Raw genomic sequence first — 19,430 nt, 5'->3', positions numbered from 1 at the left:
CATTCCTCTTGTATTGTTTATAACAACAGTGTCTTTGTGACTTTTTGTGCCATATCCAGTTTTACCTTGCCCATAGGTAAACCCTACACCTTTTCATTTTATTTGAGCAGGTGATTTGCATCATGGGCAGTCCCCCACAATACTTGTACTGATGGGCCAGCACAGGTTTAGTAAGCCTAGATCTCTGCACCACCGCAGCCAGAATCTCTCATTGATTGTATTCACCTTCATAAAAGATTACATAATTCACTTCCCAACCTTCTGGCCTGCGAGGGGCACTTACAGCAGAGGGAGGTTATACAAAATTCAAAGTTTTGTTAAAACTCAAGAGGCATAACTAATGTAAAAACTCCAGACTAGTACTTGGTAAATGCCATCTTAAATTATACCATGTGGTACAGTATTTTTTAAAGCATTAGGCACTGCTGTGAAATAAATGAGCATCTTTGCTGGTAGTACCCTCAGTTCCACCTGCTTGTAGGGAAGGACACAGTCTAGGTTCACTGCACTGTGCATACAAAAGAGAGGGGTCTTTGGATCCGGTGCCAGTCATGCTATTGTCACAAATTTCGACAACTAATCAAAGGGGAGTGGGGGCTGTGTACTGTCAATGTCATCACATGAAGAGGTAAAAACATTACAAAAAGCATTACCCCTGCTGCAGCCAGTTCACCTGTGTCAACAGTGCTTCTTCCCTGATAATTATCATGAAGGCTGCTCATTCAGCTACATCTGTTCTTGTGTACCTACCAGCACTTTCCCTTGTCTTGACGTGTAATGTTTAACAGGGCTTGACAAACACTGCAGTTCATTTAACTTGTTGAGTGAGGCTTTTTTAAAATGATGTGTTTTCTTTTTATCATAGATACATGAAAGTACATGTAAATGCAATAAAGTGACGTGTTTTTCATGGTGCTCAAATTAACAAGCCCGGGGAAAGTGAATGCACTCTGGTCTTTCACGTAATAGATATACAATGCATTCCTACGTGACACTTTCCCAGTCTCTTCAGGTCTAATAGTGGTATGAAACTTTTTTTCGAGATTTGAGTTTATTCAAGGAGGGGGAAAAGAAAGTGTGTTCTCTGCCAGGGAACATTAATATTATTCTTTCCTTTTTTTTATCTTACAGAGCAGTTTTGCCATAAAAGGTATTGTATGCTTCCAGCACCGGACACAGAGCTGTAAATAATGAATGCCAAGCTGTCGCAGCTATGCGCTTGAGGTGGGAGGGAGGTGGGGGCAATGATACACAAGAGGAAACCCTGCAGGCAATGGATAGGGATACAGCACTGCAGTGTCGTTGTTCAGGTGCTTGTAAAAGTCACCTGAGCAAAGCTCAGCCAGCTGTCCTGGGGTGCGCTGGTCTTTGAACTCTGGATTCCTTTGACTGGTGTGTTGCCATTAGCTGGTCTTTTGTTTGAGGTTTTTTTTGTTTGCTTTTACTTTATTTCTAAGACTTTGTATGTTTTGGCACCTAAAAGGAGACCTCTGGTGGTTGATTTGTTTTGCAGCTCTTTTTCATTGTGTTTTCTAAATGTATATCTTTTAATATGATAAAAATAAAGATACCCTATTTGGAAACTTTAAAATGTTGTGTATCGCATGGCTTTCAAAAATGTTTTAAAATTGTAATGATCGTCTCCACAAGTATTTTCTGTTTTGCTTGAATGATGCACGTCTATTTGACTCGCAGAGTAACCTTGTGAAAAGTGGCTGGTGGCTACAAGGGAGGAGAAAGCTTGTGTTAATACAACTAAAACTAATACTGACAAATGCCAGCAAACTGGAGCATGAATGCATTCTGCATGCTGATGGCACAGATTGATTTGATTTAATTTGTTTTCAAGTGAAAACTGAACTACTGGTGCACTGCAGTCGTTTAAAATCTGATTAGACTAAGTGCAACCTGGCTGTGACTGCCAGGCTTCTTCTCCAAGGCTACACAATGATTAATCTGCACATTTGAGTCAAGCCTGAGATCTTACACTTGGTTCTTTTATGTTACCATTAGAACAAACACTTTCTTTGCCGTTATCCCCAAGGCACATCACCCTCATCTTGTGCACCGCGATGGGTGGTGGGACCAGATCAAGAGTACTTTTGGTCGGCATCTTCAAACATCGGTTTATCCCACAAACTACGGGTGCGCTGTGATGCTGTCCTGGCCTGACCCAAACAAAGGAAATTACAGTATGAATTCCAGAACCATTGGTGTGTAAAAACAGACAGGACTGAGCATGCAGAGAATGACCTGCCCAATTCTCCTAGGAATGTGAACTGTATGTGTGTCAGTGTTTTTTGTGGGCATATTGTTTTGTAGATATGATGATCTACTTGTTTTCTGTGTGGTTTGATTTAATTGTTTAGAGGTTTGATGAAAAGCTTCCTTCCAGTTACAGTAGAACTCCACGTAACCCACACAGCCTGCTATAGTAGGGCAGGTGAATAACAGAATTAAATACTTCCTCATAATGGGATTTGAAACCTTATCAAAATGGTTAGATTCCAGAAGTTTTAAAATACAACGTCGCAAGAGGACTGTTAGTGCACTGTGTTTGCCTAAACCTTGGTAACTCATATTTTTGTCACACCCAACCAGCTCTATGTTTATGGGGACCAAAGAGAATTGAGTCCGCTGTCCTGGGGTGGGATTACAAATCCTTAGCTAACACTCCCTCTCCACCCCCTTTTCAATTTAGATTGTCTGGCAGCTATTTAGCTTTCTCTCCCAGGATAGAGGATTTTCACTGCCAGACTTCACCCTCAGTAATCTGCAGGATATCCTTTGTGTGGTTATGTAATAATTGAACGGGCCAGTGGACAATTAAAGGAGAAGCAGTGAGTCGGAGTTCCGCCTAGTTATTCAGTGGACATGAACACTGGCTTCTGGCCCCCTTTGGGATAATAATTTATAGCTGGGGGATTTCTGGAGTAATCCATACAGTAACTATTGAACTCAAAATAGTGCTAAATTTTGAAATACTAAAATGACAAACATTTAGACAAAGTCTTTTTCAGTGTCTTCAAAAATAATTTCAATGACAAACGTCGTTGAAAAGTAGTTTTCTTTTATTCTACATTTTGGTCACTGAATTGCCTTGAGCACCTTGTGGTTTGAGCCTTACCCATGTGCATTTTCTTCCCCAGAGCTGCCCAGCAGTGGTGCTCCGTCAGGGCAGTATGTACTGTCTCAACAGCTGGGTGGGACTGATTTAGAAACTGATATAACCCCAAGCAGTACAGTTTAGGCGAAATGTCTCAGGTGGCAGAAATTATTCTCCTATAAACTTCAACAGCTGGGTGGGTCGAATGTGGCAAAGTAGCAACCAAGGTTGGAGAGGCATGGCAAAGAAGATCTTGTTAACAAGGTCTTCTCGCTACCAATTCTTGGATTAGATACTGCTTCTTTGAACCAGAACTGTCCCTCAACATTGCAGTTGGGGAACCAGACTGACTAGCATTTCCTTGCTCCAGTTATGTACCTGAAATCAAAGCATCATCGATAGTGAATGACTTTGAGCTTGTGGATTTGGCAAGGACTTGATAAAGAAAAATAAATCATGCTCCATATAACCTGCCGTCTTTCTACACCTGGAAATGGTTTCTTACAGGCTGCAGTGTTCAAGGAATCAGACACAGTCCCTTTTAAAAGATTAATTTTATTTTAATAGAGGGTGTGGAAGCATAGGCCGGAAAGCTGGGACAGGAGCTGCAAATAAGGGTTCTGGCAGTGGAGGTGTAGTTTTATCCTTTGACAACCAAAGGGCCTGTTCTCTTCAGTTCTACACTCAGTCCAATGGGTGGGTGTGCCAAAGATTGTCCGAAGTAGGTTCCTAGAGCTTTGGCCAGTATGTTAAGAGTACTGTACCAATAATATGAAATGGTAGCTTATCTGATATTTGAATAAAAAAGGCAGTTTCAGTGACTTCATGAATATGTAAAATGTGTTAGTTTTAATTATTGGTTGATAATTACATTTTCTGTAAAAGGGCTGTATTGGAGATAATTTACTGTAGTAAAGTAATCCGTATGTTGGGCAGTTAAATTGCTTTGCAAGATTGTCAGTTCAATGCAAATGCAAACACATACTGTACTGTACCTACTCTATATCCCTGGCTGTTACCCATCGCCTGTACAGATCAGCTATTTTATATGATTCTAGGGAGCCTACAAACCGACATGCCAGAAAACAATTACAAAGGGAGAAACATTTGACAACTCTCTGCTGTGTCTTTTTTTTATTGCTGTTCCTGTTTGATGAATCAGTAAACCAGGCTGGTACAATGTGAGGATGCAGTTATTTATCTGATTGACGTGGATGCCATCTTTTGTCTTTGCCATTCTCCCAATAACTGAACATGCATACACTGTAAGCAATGGATGATTGCACCAGCCAACCCACAGGCATTTTTATGTTATTGGCTACTGATTAGTTTATTGTCTACGCAAGCCAATTACATTCACCTCCAAGAGAATGAATTCGTACAGACTTTGCTACTTTGCAAAGATGTGGCAATATTATGCTCTGTGACTTGAACTCCTCGGAGGGCCTTATAGCATATAGCATATAGTAGTTTCCTTACTATAAGAGAAGCTGGAGACCTGACCCTGTAGTTTTTCCTTGAAACAGCTAAGAAAACATTTATACTTCAGCAAATCTAAATTAAGAATTAATGGAATCGACTGTTCAGATTGCACATATGCGATTTTAAACTGAAATATAACACATGATATCTGTTTAACAAATTCCTCTCTGCTTTAGGCAGCAGCAGTCCCCATTTGGTGTCCTAAACAAAGAAAAAAAAATCATTAGCAGTAAAAAATGATGTGCAATAAATAAAGTGTTTACATAAGACCACCAGACAGGCTGCTATACAATAAACTTGCAGTTTATGCTTTTAGGTTTCAGCCAAAAGATCCAGCAATATTTTGAACACCTGCTTAACCAGGAGATATTTCACTGCTCCTCCAAGGTGTTTGCAAGCGGCAACAAAAACAATTATTACTGGTTCAGCTTCTTTTGTGTTTACCTGTTTGTCTGGGCCACCATGTTCAGGTATGCTCTACACAAGCGCAAAAACACCCACACAATCAATAAGAAATAAGAAAAAGCCTTTATTCATATATTAACATTCTACTTAATTGTGTTCTTTTATGCTTTATAAATATCTTGGTGTAACGATGTAACAGTGAAACCACAACACGTAGCATTTCTGCTCATTTACGACAGTCACAATACAATATGAGCTGTATTGCAAGGGATCATGTGGATGATACTTTGTCTAATACTGCTGGCTGAAATAATCGTCAATCATGGACTGTGAAAGTCTACTTTGAAGTTTTTAAAATCTGATTTGAGTGTTTTTTTAAGTTCTTCATTAAAGGCTTGATATTAAAGGCTTAGATATGGTGGAACATGCACATTGTTAATACTATCAAATACTTTGCTTTTGGTTGTGATTGATATTTAATTGATAGTGTCTTTAGATATTTTAGTGGTTCTATGATCAGTTAATGCATGAGCTAATATGGGTTAGCAGTTCTTATGTCTCTAGTGTTCTCGACTGCCCATTTATAAATAGCTGAGAGCCCCTCTTGTTAATTTTGTGAGCTGGTTATACAGATGAGGTGTCTACTGAAAGGCGCTCAGCCCAGGTAGTGTACACAGCAGCAGACTCGCACAAAGGAAGGGTTTGTGTGGAAAGGGCAGGCAGACCACAGGCTTGGTGCTGGAATGACACAGAGCCACTCACAGGCCAGCTGTGTAAAGGTCAGGAGCGTCTCCCTGTCTGCAGGACACACAGAGCCCTCTTTCTCTACACCCCATACACTGTAGAAGAGCAAGGGGGCTGGTTTGTTATTTTGGGGCGAAATATCACTGAAGTTGTGGCATTTTGACGTACAGTACACAAGAGGAAGCAGCTTCTAAACAGAGGCGTGCATTGATACCTTTTTTATGTGAGCTGTATCATTTGACACCAGTGCTTTTTAAAACTACTGTCCAGTATTTTGAGTTTAGTAGGTCTATTTGACCTGGGGGTTTATTCAAATAATTCTGCTGATACAGTCTTCATTTAGCCTACATCATTTAAACTGGGCCCTTTGTTTACCATGGCGATGAAAGCCAACATCTGTAAATGAATATGGGCCTCTGTTTTCTGTCTTGAACTTTTTGAAAGGCATTGGTATGAGTATTTAGATCAGCTGAATAAGCAGCTCATAAGGTTTCATTTGCTGAGCAGGTGGATTGGTTCTGCTGTTATGGTGCAAATGAAAATACAGTAATAACCGGAGGTTCATGGTCACAAGATCAAGGTAAAGCACGAGGTCAAGCAGAGCTGAATAATGGTGAGCACTGATCCTGATCTCAAGGGACTGGTTGACTAAAGATCATTACCAATGAGCACCTCTCCTCCAGAAAATCTGAAGGAAGCTATGTCAGATAGCAACATAAATACCAGGCAAAAAAATAACTAATCAGGAGGAGGTCTGGGTCTCTATGGTGTATTGTAAAGTAAACAGCATTGTCTCTATTATATTGTATGTACTGTGTGCATATTTTAAATCCCAGTTTACATCCTGGTGTGGTTTATTTGCTGTTCCCAGCTTTGTCTCTCGTGACCTCTGAAGGTTTTTTGAGATCTGCAGTTTGGCTGTAAAAGTGGAGTTTGTGTGTTTAAAAATAGCATTGGAAGTAAAAACAATAGCCTCAGTGTTTATGTACCTGCTGTTAATCAGCAAAGTCAGAAGTTACAATGCTGTGTAATAAAATAACCCAGTTTATAGTTTATGAAAAGGTAAATACTGTGCACAACACCTTTTGGGTTTGTCTTGCTTGTTTCTTTCTAGAGTGTTTTTGTAATTTGTTTTATTTAACATGGCTGGTTTAAATCCTTTTACAAAACCTTACACTGAATCTGGCCCAAAATGTTTTGACAATTGATAGTAGTAGTAATAATAATAATAATATTTGTTTATTTAGCAAGTATCTTTGTAAATATTTTAAACCAGCATGGGGTACTGTGTCTAGAAGTGCTTTTTCTATTTTGAAGAGGTAATTTGGTTCCAGACAGCTGAATTTTATGCAGTTACTCTGATAAACTTAAAGAGATTGCCTCAATCCCTGCCTACTTTATAGCATCTAACACTAGACTACTCTGCTTTCTCTATCCTTTAGCTGTGCAAGCTGCTGGAGAAGGTTAACGCCTGTCTATTTCTTTGTTTCTCACAGGAAGTCTAAAACGAAGCCCAATGGTAAGAAGCCACCTACAGAGGAAAAGAAGCTCTACCTAGAGAGCGAATACACTAAAGTCAGGGTCACCGATATAGACCTGAAGGAGTTGGTCGTGCTACCCCGAGAAATCGATCTCAACGAATGGCTAGCAAGCAATAGTAAGTCGCTAGGTGGACTGGATGTATTAGCAAATCCTAACCTATACCATGAAATGCATGCCGATAGCTGCTGCATAAGCCCAACTGTAATTCTGTGATAAGCATGTCTCTTTATTGTTATTACCTATTTTTGTTAAGCTTGTCAGCATGAAAAACAAACTTGGGCAATAGAGTGGGCATTTTCAGTTTGGTACAGATGTCGATCAGTAGCAATGTGAACAGGATCCGGTCCCAAGTGGTTTTGATATGCAGAGGTTTGCTGTGCTTGTATTGTCCTGTGGATCATGTAGTACTCAATGAAATGTCTGTCAGCTTACAGCTGCCGCCCTAATAATTCAGTACATTTTGAATTTGTGTTTGAGCAAAGTAATGTTGTCGTCTTTTGCCATTTACAGTAATGTTGTTGCGTCATACAAGGGCTTCTCCTCCAATTGTCCTGTCTAATTTTATTACCAAGTTTCTGTTTCCTACTTTTTGTATGTCATACAGTGTTATTTGAGTGTTATGAATAATGAGATATCACCTTCATCCGTTTTATAGTGCTCTAATGAATAAAACCTCTGTCAAAGTAGAAATTAACACGCTGTTGCCTGTTTTCAATCAGCAATGGGGAAACAAAGGGATGTTAGATAAGTTGTATACGTAAGACAAAGATTTGTCTTCAGGCAAACTCTGTATCCTTTTGGTTTGCATTGCCTGCCATGAAAGAGCTTTACAGTGGTGTTAAATGTATCATACCTGCAAGCTGACTTTAGGCAGAACTGTAAAGCTGCCCTGTTTTTCATCTAAAGTAGTGTTTTGAAGTCGTTGTATTATAAAGGGTGTGTGTTTATATGAACCTATGCACAGAACAGTATAATGACTAAGCCTTATAATTAGTGTTTAGTGTATAGCACTTCATATGAAAAGCAGTGCTATTGAAAGTGTCTTTGTACAGAGGCTGTAAGGTAATTGTACCTCATTATAAGAGATAGTACAGCAAAGTGGGGCCTTGCAATTCGGGTTCAGTGAATAGTTTGATTTGTGTCACAAATGATAATTGAAAATGGCAGTTGTTATTTTGAAAACCTAGTATTTACTTTTAGCGACATGCGTGTGTGTGTGTGTGTGGAGCACTGCATGATAAAGTGCTTTTTCTTTCTTACAGATTCTGCAGGGTTTAACTGTGGGGCTCGTTAGTGAAGGTTTGTGGTTGTCTCTTGTCACCGGTCTTACCAATATTTTTTCTCTTGTTTGTTTTTCTTTCATTTAACAGCAACAACCTTCTTCAATCTCATAAACCTACAGTATAGCACAATCTCAGAGTTTTGTACTGGGGAGACCTGTCAGGCCATGTCGGCATGCAATACGTAAGTAACTGCTTTCTGTTTTTTGTCACCCAAAATGTAGACGGAGAAGTACTCATTTTCAATGATATTAACATGGAGCGGTGACAGTCCTAGAAAACATGAGAGACCTCCAACTACAACAGTGGCCCAAATCCACATCTAGCTGAACCGGAACACAAAAAAAACCCTTCCTGTTAGACTGGAAGTATCAAAAGAAGCTGTATTATCAAGAGGATATCACTGTAACTATGAACAGGGATGTGTCATGCACACAACAACAAAGAGGAACCTTACTGTTTCAGATAAAAACAAGGATAGAATATATATTTCTAATGGGCCAGCAGGCATCATTTTATAAATTGCTCAACTGTTAGATGCGTCTCATTTCTAGTGAGGACTGGAGCATGCGTCCAAAGTCTGTTTGGTACAGAGTTGCTGCAGATATCCAGCCCTCAACCCCGACTACCATGGAAACTGCTGTAGGGATTCAAGTCTTGATCAACCAGCCAAAACAAAAAGGGTTATTTGTGTAATAATATAAAATAAACCACAAATATGCTTTTTATTGAGGTGCCAGAAATACACAATTTTGTACTGTCGCCTTCTCCTTTGTGCAGCTGTGAAGAGCTAACGGCGCCTTTGTAATGTCAGAGATCTGCACGTGCACGCACCCGTCTGTGTGTATTAGAAGAAATGTTTAGGGAAAGAAAAGAGGATTCATCAAAGGCAAGCACAAAGAAACAAAAAAACAGTCTGCCTGCAAGCAAGTCTTCTCTGAAACTCAAGAACCGTGCGATATACATTTCTTGTGATCTAGCAAGATGTGTGTCAGGCATTAGCAAATGTCAGGGATTGCCCAGTGACTAAATGTTTTTTCTAAAAAACATTATAGATTGGCTTTGAAACCAGTAATGAATTTAGCTACAACTAGTCAATAAATTGGTATGCATGCAAACATTTTGCATATTATTTAACAGTCTGGGACCACTATAGAGTACCATGATTTACAGTATATAGCAGTCCTAATGTAATCCTGACATACTGTTTTATACACATCCTCTTATTGGGGATCAAAAAGCCACCTTCATCTAATTCCTAGGCAAGCATTGCACCACCCAAGCTAATATTTACAAGGAACTCCAAACTTATTCCTTTACAATCCTAGCTGATTTAAATAAGTACCTTGGAGACAGGCGCAATGCAAATGCACTTACCTCATGTTTTTTACTATCGAACTTGGTTGGGGAACTTTGCATGTCCTATTGGTTTAGCTGGCAAACCCTGTTAGAACTTAATAAGAAGCCCTCAGTTTGTATAAATCTTCTGTTTGCCTTGTAATTAGTAATTTTAAAAGCACAGTGACCCTTTTTGAAGACCTCAGCGTAGCATTGTGACAGTATGCAAACACCAAGCATCTATTATCTCCAGTCTAGGGGGAAACAAAATCCTTTACATCTATCTGCAGCCTTATTCTTTAAATACTGACGTGCAATTAATATAAGGAGTAATGCAGACCCAGCCATTTTATATAATAGGGATGTAATTCCATTGTCACCAGAATACTAAGCAATAGTATATCCTTAATATTAACCTTGTTCATTAACAATAGTGCAATGAAAGACACTATGCAGGTAGGATTGGGGGTGACTGTATCTTCCAAAATGGGTGGGTACACAGACTATTTTTTTGTTCACTGCCAGAACCGTGTGTTTATTGGAGAAATAGCATCTTTTTGAAGGGGAAGTGGGCATTTATTGTGCCCTCATACTGCCCTGATAATGGTTATTCAAACCCATCAATTTCCCTAGTAGTAAGCAGTCAGCCAGGTTTAAAATCATCACTGAGTAGACTCTCTGGTGACGCTATCTCTTATCTGGTCCAAACGCTTTTCGACTATGTTGCTGATAGGCATTTTAATGTAGCTTTGTCTGGGAATGTGACCGCTGTCTGGGAATGCAGCAGCCAGTATATACAGTCCAAGTGGGAATGTCATTTCTTTCAAGCCCTGGATTATCTGGATGTGCATCATGAGCTGCCCTGCGATAAAGGCTTCATCCGAATGTTTCTGAACATTTTCTGATTTATTGCTTCTCAAAAAAAAAAAAAAAAAAAAAAAAAAAAAAAAAAAAAATGTAAACAACCCCTATGCTAGATACAAATATCTTGTGCGTATTGTATACAGAATAGAGCAAAGGAGAATGCAGCCCGCCAGAGTGGAACTCCAGCAAAACACAAACCTTGTTCCACCAGGTGTCTTATCTCCTGGCAGCCACTGGTCTAATCAGGCACGCTATTAAAAAGAAGCATTTTGTGGTGTTAACCAATGCGTGTCATAAGGGTCCACCAACATCCCAAATAAAACATTTGCCCATCTGCCAGTATTACACCTGATATGTAAACCGGCAAAAAATAATAATTTGCATCGCTTTCTGTATTTATTTGAATAAACCCGGATCAAGTCCTGGGAGATTTTATTAAAAATAAATACAGAAAATACAGTGGACTGGGATTGATTGCAGACAGGTGGTCTTCAGTGCAAGTGTGACTGCCCCCACTACAGTGTACAGAGTGCACTTTGCATTGGACAGAATGTATGTTGTAGTATATCATGAAATACCTTCCTGTTGTTCAGACCCGTCTCTGCTGTTTGACTGGGTATCGTATACAGTAAAGGACTTTCAATAGTGAGCTGGCAGTGTGTTCAAATCTGTTGGTTATCTTTCTAGTGGATCAGTTTGTGTGGATTCCAGCTGGCATGGGAACCCATTGGTTTTATTGTACAACAGCCTCTGTGTGCATCCAGCAACAAATGTCTCCTAGAATGCTTGTGTGATTTAAAAAAAAAATAAAAATACAAGTTGATAACAAGTTTCATAATCACATCAGCTGCAGGCAGGAGCCAGTATGCTGTGGCTTTAGAAAGTATGTGCAATTAGTCAGAAAAGATGCTTACATAGATCTGCCATGAATAATATGTTCTTGAATTTCCTAGTCATTTAATATGAAAATTCCAGTAAATCTTACTCAATATGCATTACCATCACTTTTTTTTTTCCTCTACTGTAACCTGAATACCCACTGTCATTCTGCCCAGGGTGTCTCTCAAGCAGACACTGGACTGCCAGCGGTCCAGATGTATATGTGGACTGAGATGGTGTTAAGTGACATGAGCTAATTTTGAACCCTCCCAGAGATAAAAAGGCTAAAAGTTATTGGTCCCCTGCACCATCTGTCTCCCTGGAGATATTTAGTTTGCTGTTAATCTAACAATAGGGAGAGATTTCACAGCATCTTAAGTTCCTTAAACAATACTAGAATCGAAAGAGCCAACAAATCGATTTAAAATGGAACTGTACAATAATAAGGACTGTGTTGAGGGGTAGGGTGTATTTTTACTGGAATGGGTATAATCGCCTGTTGCTTTACCTTGGAGTATCTTGGTTACATTGAACCTGCGTCTATTTTATTTGGGATTAGAGAGGTTCCTTAACTCAGTTGTAGATAATTAACCCTTCCCACTTTATAGGACTCAAGCGGGGAGATTTGTTTGAAGCCCTGTGGTAGAGGAAATAAGACAATCATCCACAATCTAGAGCTCCATCATGACCATTCTGATAGTTACAGAATTCATCACACAATGACTATGTATAGCTCTAATCTACCATCACATGGGGAAAACAGCAACATTTTAATATGATCGCTCTCTCTCTCTCGCTCTACCTCTCTCAACCCATCTCCCTCTCTCCCTAAAAGTACAGAGGTGAAATCCTAGTTATGCAGCCAAGCACAGTACTGTAAACAAGATACCATTGAGGCTGTTGCCATAACAAGATTCCCAAAGCAAACTCTGCTGTTGTACAGCTCCAGCACAGCATCATTGGCTCACACTCTGGTACTAACACACAGCTCTAGGCTACTTTTAAATATCAGACATTATTGGCTCCAACTACATTGTACTGCACTCCTGTGTAGTTTTAATAACCCAGTCTTTGTATGAGAACAAACACATCAGAGCCAGACAGGTCATACAATGAGCAGTTTTTGTATGTATGGCTGCAGGAGAGTCAGTGTAATACTGAATAATTGATAGAATAAACTTCGAACATTGTTTTATTGTACCAGCATCACAAACAAGTATGAACTAGGGCCTAACTCAAGCATTTGAAAGTAAAACTGATAATTTGAAGTGATAAAAAAAAAAAAAATCTACATTGCTAAATCCATGCTCATTTAAATGGATGGGTCAAGAACACGTTATGCCAGTGTGATACTGAACATTACATTTATAAATCTCATTCACTGGATAGGTGTGTTTTTTAGCCTTTTAGACTGCCACAGTGTTTTTGTAATAGTCACATTTCTTTCTTACGCAAGTGGAGACCACAAAACTCACATCACCAGTGAACTTTTCATTTATCAGAAATTTCACCAAAAAAAAAAGAGACTGACAAATTAACTCTCATAAATGACAGGTTTTACTGGAAATGTGTGCACTCTCTTTACTCTTGCTCAACCCTGAAACAAAGGATGATGTGACCCAAAACATGAATTCAGACAGGTTGCTTAGAGAGATGAAGTAGGTCTGGAGATGTGTGTTTAACCAAGTTAATGATTTCAGAAATTGGCTTGTTGCCTTTTGCACAGTGGTTGTTGTTTGAGCAATGCCCTTTTAAAGCTGAGTTATAGAGAACCTGTCTCCTGAGGGAATTGTGTGTTCTGGGTTATGGGGAAAGACATTGGAACTGTGTGTACTCTTTGTCTGCAGAGGGACTCTTCTTCCTTGACCTTGGCATACAGAGATACAGTGGTATGTGTAAAAGTAAGACTGACAAATAAAACTTCACAGACTAGATGCGAAAAGATAACTATGGGAAAGGAGCAAAATCCTTATTGTAACACAGTCAACATGTGCAAACAGATTTGTTATTTGCTGGGGCAACAGCACTTCTCCTGTTTAGTCCAATAGGTTTTGAATATAAAAAGGCTAATTTTGAAAATGGTTTGAAATAATTTCAGGTATAAATCCTGCTATCTAGTCAGGTTAGCAGGAATCCTCTACTGCCTTAACCTTATGACTACAAAACCAGTCATGAGTGAATAAATGCATTGCTTTCTACGTCTTATTGTTGGACTTGTACTGATAAATAATGTATTCTTTATCCTTTATACTTTTGTTGTTAAAAAAAAAAAAAACTCCCAAGGAATTCACTATATCTTCAGTATTGCAGGCCAGGGGGAGTGACATCATAGGCCAACAAAGTTTGTAGCCTCATTGCACCCAGAGTGTGGCGTTAATAATGAACACCTTGTCATGGTTTCTTGTTTCAGGGAAAACAGACCCAGTCTGCTTCCCATGACACTAGCAGCCTGTTAAGAAGCACAATAACACTGCAACTTTAATATAAAAAGGGTACGATTTAAAGGAGACTTGATAGTGCTGGCTCTCTGTGATATTCTCTTTCTCATCAGATTACCCCAAACAGTATTTGTGTTCACTTCCCTTTCTTCCCACAGACAATACTACTGGAACGATGAGAGGGGAAAGAAAACCAAGTGCACCGCCCCACAGTACGTCGACTTCGTCATGAGTTTGGTGCAGAAGCTGGTAACAGATGACGACATCTTTCCAACAAAATACGGTGTGTACCCAAGCTCTTAATGGGGGACTGGCATTACCTACTGCTCAGGAACTTTGAAACATTAGGGTTGATGAAGGACAAAACTTGGGAGAAACCACTTGCTATTCTTTCTTTGCTACAATATAAAATTGTTTTATTAAACTATATTAACCCTGGACCCTATAATGCAGTAATCACAAGAGCAGTTCACCAGTATATGTAGTTTCCAATCATGACACATTGACAGTCATTTTAATGCTGTTAGAGCCTTTTCAGATTGACTCACACATGTCACAGACAGCAAATTTAAACTATTAGTCAGCCCGAGTCGACGCTAGAACTAACTTTTATTTCAGGTTCTGAAAGGATCAAGGTGTTAGAGACGTTAGTATTTACAGACATTACCTGGTGGAGTTTCTGCTGCACATAGCGTCCTGTTTTGGTTTTGTGTAGATTTAATAGTATAATTGAATTAATTTGAGGGTACCAGAGAAGTTTTCAAGCCCAACTATACAAAGTCACACACTTGTGGCATGAGTGCCATCTGCTGGCCAAATATGGTATTTCGGTTAAGCATCAGAGTCATGATTTTCTCATTTCTGTGCGATGCTGGCTATTCCACACAATTGTAATTATTTTTATTTTTTTTCTTGCAGGGAAAGAGTTCCCCAACTCGTTCGAGTCGCTAGTGAAGAAGATCTGTAGGTACCTGTTCCACGTGTTGGCACACATCTACTGGGCACACTTTAAGGAGACAGTGGCGCTGGACCTGCAGGGACACTTAAACACACTCTACGCACATTTCATTGTATTTATAAGGGAATTCAACTTGGTGGACCCCAAGGAGACCTCCATCATGGACGACCTGAGTGACGTCCTCTGTAGCATCTCGGCTGACGCCCAGAACCACGTGAAGGAGAGATGAACTCTCCCCGCTGCCTTCCTGGTGCTATGGCGAGGAATAAAAAAACAAAACAAATGAAAAGAACAATATGGGACAGTAGTAGCTCTTTAAGAAAAAAAATTACAAAAATCTAGACTGAGTAAGAAAGGACCCGTGCAGGGAGATGCGAGTGAGCTTTCCCAAGGCAAACCTGCTGCCCGCCGTTTCATTAAAAACAAACCACGCTTTTTTTATTTTATTCTTTTTTTTTTTTTTTGGAACATTAATTCACTCTCCTTTTCTCACCCCTTTTCTGTGCCTCAGATTTGGATGGTGGTGCTGCCACTTTTTAATGTATTATTGTGTAATGTTATAAAAAAAAAAAAAAAAAAAAAAAAAAAACTTTTAATTTGTAGTGGCTTCTGCTTAATACCACAGATGGAGAGGGGGTGAGTTAACGGCTTCTGGGATGTTGCTGTTGATTCACACTATCTCCCATCTACTGCGATATTCAAGAATGCATCTGTCTGAAAGAGAGGACTCCCAGTTAGGTTTTTATTTTTGTAATTCAGTTAAATCAGCTGGTAACCCCTTTTAATGCAGGTGGATGAGCCCTGGCTTCAATGAGCAGTAAGGGACATGGTGTGTTGAGGCAGGGTTAAATAAATAAATAGAAGAGCCATTTCAAAAGTTAAGCCCCTTTTTAAGACTGCACAGTTGGCAGTGAAAGGGCGCTGTTTTTTTTATTTTTATGTTACTTCACCATAGCTCCTGTTTAGAAAAGAAGCATACATAGGACAAAGACAAAGCATTGTCTGCAAATGTGTACATGTTCCAGTGTTGAGATTCACTGAAAGGGAGGGTTAAGGACCATTCTTAGCTTTATGTTTAGAGTGGCAGACTGTGGATAAGTTAAATACCTCTGCACGTGCAGATTGGTATGTTTGGTCTCTGGAGGAACACGTTTAACTGACCACACCTGAAAAAATAAGAGGGGGAAATGAGTAAAGCATGAGTCATGGCTGCCGTGCCGGTTTATTTAATGCAGAATTTTGTTTGGCAAAAGAGACCCCTCCCTAGGACTTTTAAATTGATTTTTTTTTTATATAACAATAAACATAATAATAGTAAATTATTTTTAAAATAAGTGGATTATTTAAAGAGCAGGGTGAATAAGATAGGTGACAGGTGCTGTGGTGGCGGTTCACCACTTGGTTCTTACCTGCCGAGCCCTGACGTGAGAATTCTGAAAAGGTGCAGTTCAATATTTTTGTATTATTATTATTATTTTGACATTTTGCAGGGTTTTCAGTTCTAGCTTTTATGTTTTATGTATTTAAATAATTATAAGTTAAAAGCAATTTAATATTTTACGCTCTGTGAATTATAATCTACTATCTAATAAAAGATAAATGCAACCTTCAGTCTCTCATTATATTTCAGTTGATGTTTAACTACTTGGGATTCAAGTGATGGTATTTGTGTGTGTGTGTGTGTGTGTGTGTGTGTGTGTGTGTGTGTGTGTATACACACACTCTATACAGTGCAGCACTCTAGGAGTCTCAAACTCTGTACACCTCATGATTGAAGTTTACTGCAGACCTTTAAATGAGACTAATATTAAAACTGTGTGATGAATAATCTGCTTGTTTTGAATGTAATTTCAAGAGCAGTCAAAGACTCCCATGCTCATCAAGGGGGTTTAGTATGAGAACTAAGTCCTTCTGTTAATTTAAACTCGAAACCATCTACCGAGCTGCGGATTGACTTGGACAACAAGCCATTATGGATCTTCATAATTAGAACTGCAGTTTTGTGGACAGCCTGCTTATGGAAGCCTGGCTTTGGGATGTGGTCAGAATGTGAAGCGGTAAAGACCCCAAGCATCCACTTTACACCAAAGCGATGTAAACTTCTGCAACCATTTCATTATCCCCAGAAATCAAATCGACCTATATATCAGTTTAAATGTGGAAGATGAATGACTTGAATATTCAGAATAGCTGTTGTCAGAACAACTGCTTCTGTAGATCTGTTTGTATCACTTTAGTTAGGACAACAGCACAGTAAAACCTGGGGTAATTTAATAAGCCTCTTATTTGTTTGACACAAAGTTGTGGAACTCTTACATCAGCTGAGGTTTGAACAACTCTTGGAAAGCAAGTGCATAGAAATCGATATGAATTATTATATTGCAAGTTGTACTAAAACTAAAAAAAAAAGAAAAAGCTTTTTTTAATATTGAATGTGTGGGGTTGAACAGGTCTTACTTAACCATGTATGAAATCAGAGTACAGGCTGTTGCTTAGTTACAGGGGTAGTTTGATAGAGTGAGGCAGATTAAGGAAGGAAGTATCGCACTATGGCTCATCATGCTGCTACTGTCCATTTCTTTTAAGCCTTGGCTCACCCTTCTATCATCTTTGTTGGCAGGAGAGATTGAATGCAAGGTCTTCAACAACTGATCGTTTCAGACTGGTTCAGTTTGTGTGTGTGTGTGTGTTTGAAGGTTGAATTATTATACATTGTAAGTACTGTGTAAAAAGGAACAAAGTGGAGATTGGTGTGTTGTAGCTGAATACAAGGAACAACCATTCAGACTTCAGATTTCTCTCTTGAATTGAAAAACAAAAAAGTTTTTATCAGGTTTATATCAGTGGTACATAGTGGGTAAAAATCAAAGGCCCAAGTTATGTATAGTGTAGTGCATCTCCCAAATGCTCTTGTGGTGGGGTCTGATCAAGTCGTTCAGTAGAGTTCTGCAACAGATCCTTGCAATTCTATACAATTAAAAATGTTATCCAAGTAATTGCATTGAAAATGTATGCAGTAGTTATTGCATACTTTAGTAAACCCCTTCTCATTTTTTTTTTTTTCTTAAACCATATTCTACAAAAGAGGCTGTGCCTTGTCTTCCACCACCTAGAAATGTGCAAATCACCTGCTTTGGGGTTTTGTATCTGACTGGGGCATAATCACCCCCTTGTGAGATGAAAACAATATTGCACCCTTCCGATTTTTATGACATTTCCCTATTAGGCAGTCATGTGAAAGGGGGGAGTGGGAAAGTTTCTGTGCATTCAGATCAAGTGGCAATCTGTTGGGGAATCTTGTGCTATGTGCACATAGGCTATGGAAGGGTGTTCATACTAGAACCCTGTACAGTTTAGCCTATATTTTATATGAGCTGAGTCTAATCCGGACACAGTATCTATTCTTTGATCATATGGCTGGATGGGAGGTTCAAAATGAATCTTGAAAATGTCAGTCCATTTCCTTCACTGGGTCCACAACCAGCTCTTTATGACTCATTCATTAAATTGAACTACTGCACTGTAAGCTTACGAGTTGTGGTAGAGCAGCAGCCCAGGGTCTCAAAGGTGCTCTCAAGCCAGCTTGCTATTTGATTTCCCCTCCAATAAGAAAACTAGCTTTAACCTGAAGCTTTGGTTCATGAGTGGGAGGGGAGGCTTAGAAAATGTCATGTTAAGATGTAATAAGCAGGACTATATTGCACCTGTCTCATTGAAATATTAACAGCATTCTCAAATGCATACATTCACTGCTCTTAGGAAATGTAAGGAGGGGGGTATTAAGTCAATTGAGAACCATCAGACTTACATACAATGTTGTGACAGGACAAACAGGCTTCAAGTGAATGAAAGTAAAAATAAAACCTGGAATTAAAAAAAAAAAAAAAAAACTCCAGAGTGAAACAAGGGATGTGTTGAGAATCTTGTTAAGCTAATAAGAGGTTAGGAAATGTTTCATTAAAATAATGGTTAAACAGAATTTTGATCATTTCTTTTGATTTATTTCCTTCAGTTTGTTATTTTATTAAGTACTGATAGCTGTCCCATCCTTTTTTACCAGACCAAATTCTAGAAGGAAATGCCACACAATGCAGCTAATAATAGCATGGTTGGGTCTGGAGTCAAAACTTGTTTCAATGGGTATTTTAAAGCCAGGCAAAAATGATATGTCATTGATGTTTTTATTTTCTTCTTTTGTGGTGTTTTAATTATTATTATTATTATTATTTTCTTTAGAAGAGTGGATTTTTTTTGTTCCTTAGACCTTTCTTTCTCTATTGCATAAAAACACATTACACTTGACCTTTGGGTTAGAGTCAACTTTTTCTGCAATGTTTTATTTTTATTTTATTGTTTGGTTTTTGAGGTCATTTTTTTGGCTTCAATAATATAAA

General features: G+C 38.9%; 1 protein-coding gene across 6 annotated transcripts in view; it reads left to right on the top strand.

Moving 5' to 3' along the window:
* LOC121295086 (MOB kinase activator 2-like) overlaps positions 1-16,641 on the top strand; it is an 84,216-nt gene extending 67,575 nt beyond the window's left edge. For all 6 annotated transcript variants that reach the window (XM_041219409.1, XM_041219408.1, XM_041219407.1 and 3 more), the window contains exons 2-5: positions 7,234-7,394; positions 8,650-8,743; positions 14,237-14,361; positions 14,997-16,641. In XM_041219409.1, the coding sequence (XP_041075343.1) occupies positions 7,234-7,394; positions 8,650-8,743; positions 14,237-14,361; positions 14,997-15,265 (649 nt within the window). In that variant the 3' untranslated portion in view covers positions 15,266-16,641. The remainder of the gene's footprint in view (positions 1-7,233; positions 7,395-8,649; positions 8,744-14,236; positions 14,362-14,996) is intronic.
* Positions 16,642-19,430: the final 2,789 nt, after the last annotated feature.

This window comes from Polyodon spathula, chromosome 19 (genome assembly GCF_017654505.1).
Source record: "Polyodon spathula isolate WHYD16114869_AA chromosome 19, ASM1765450v1, whole genome shotgun sequence".
Taxonomy (NCBI): Eukaryota; Metazoa; Chordata; class Actinopteri; order Acipenseriformes; family Polyodontidae; genus Polyodon; species Polyodon spathula.
Note: the sequence above shows the minus strand (reverse complement) of the source record. Positions and strands in the feature narration are given on the sequence as shown.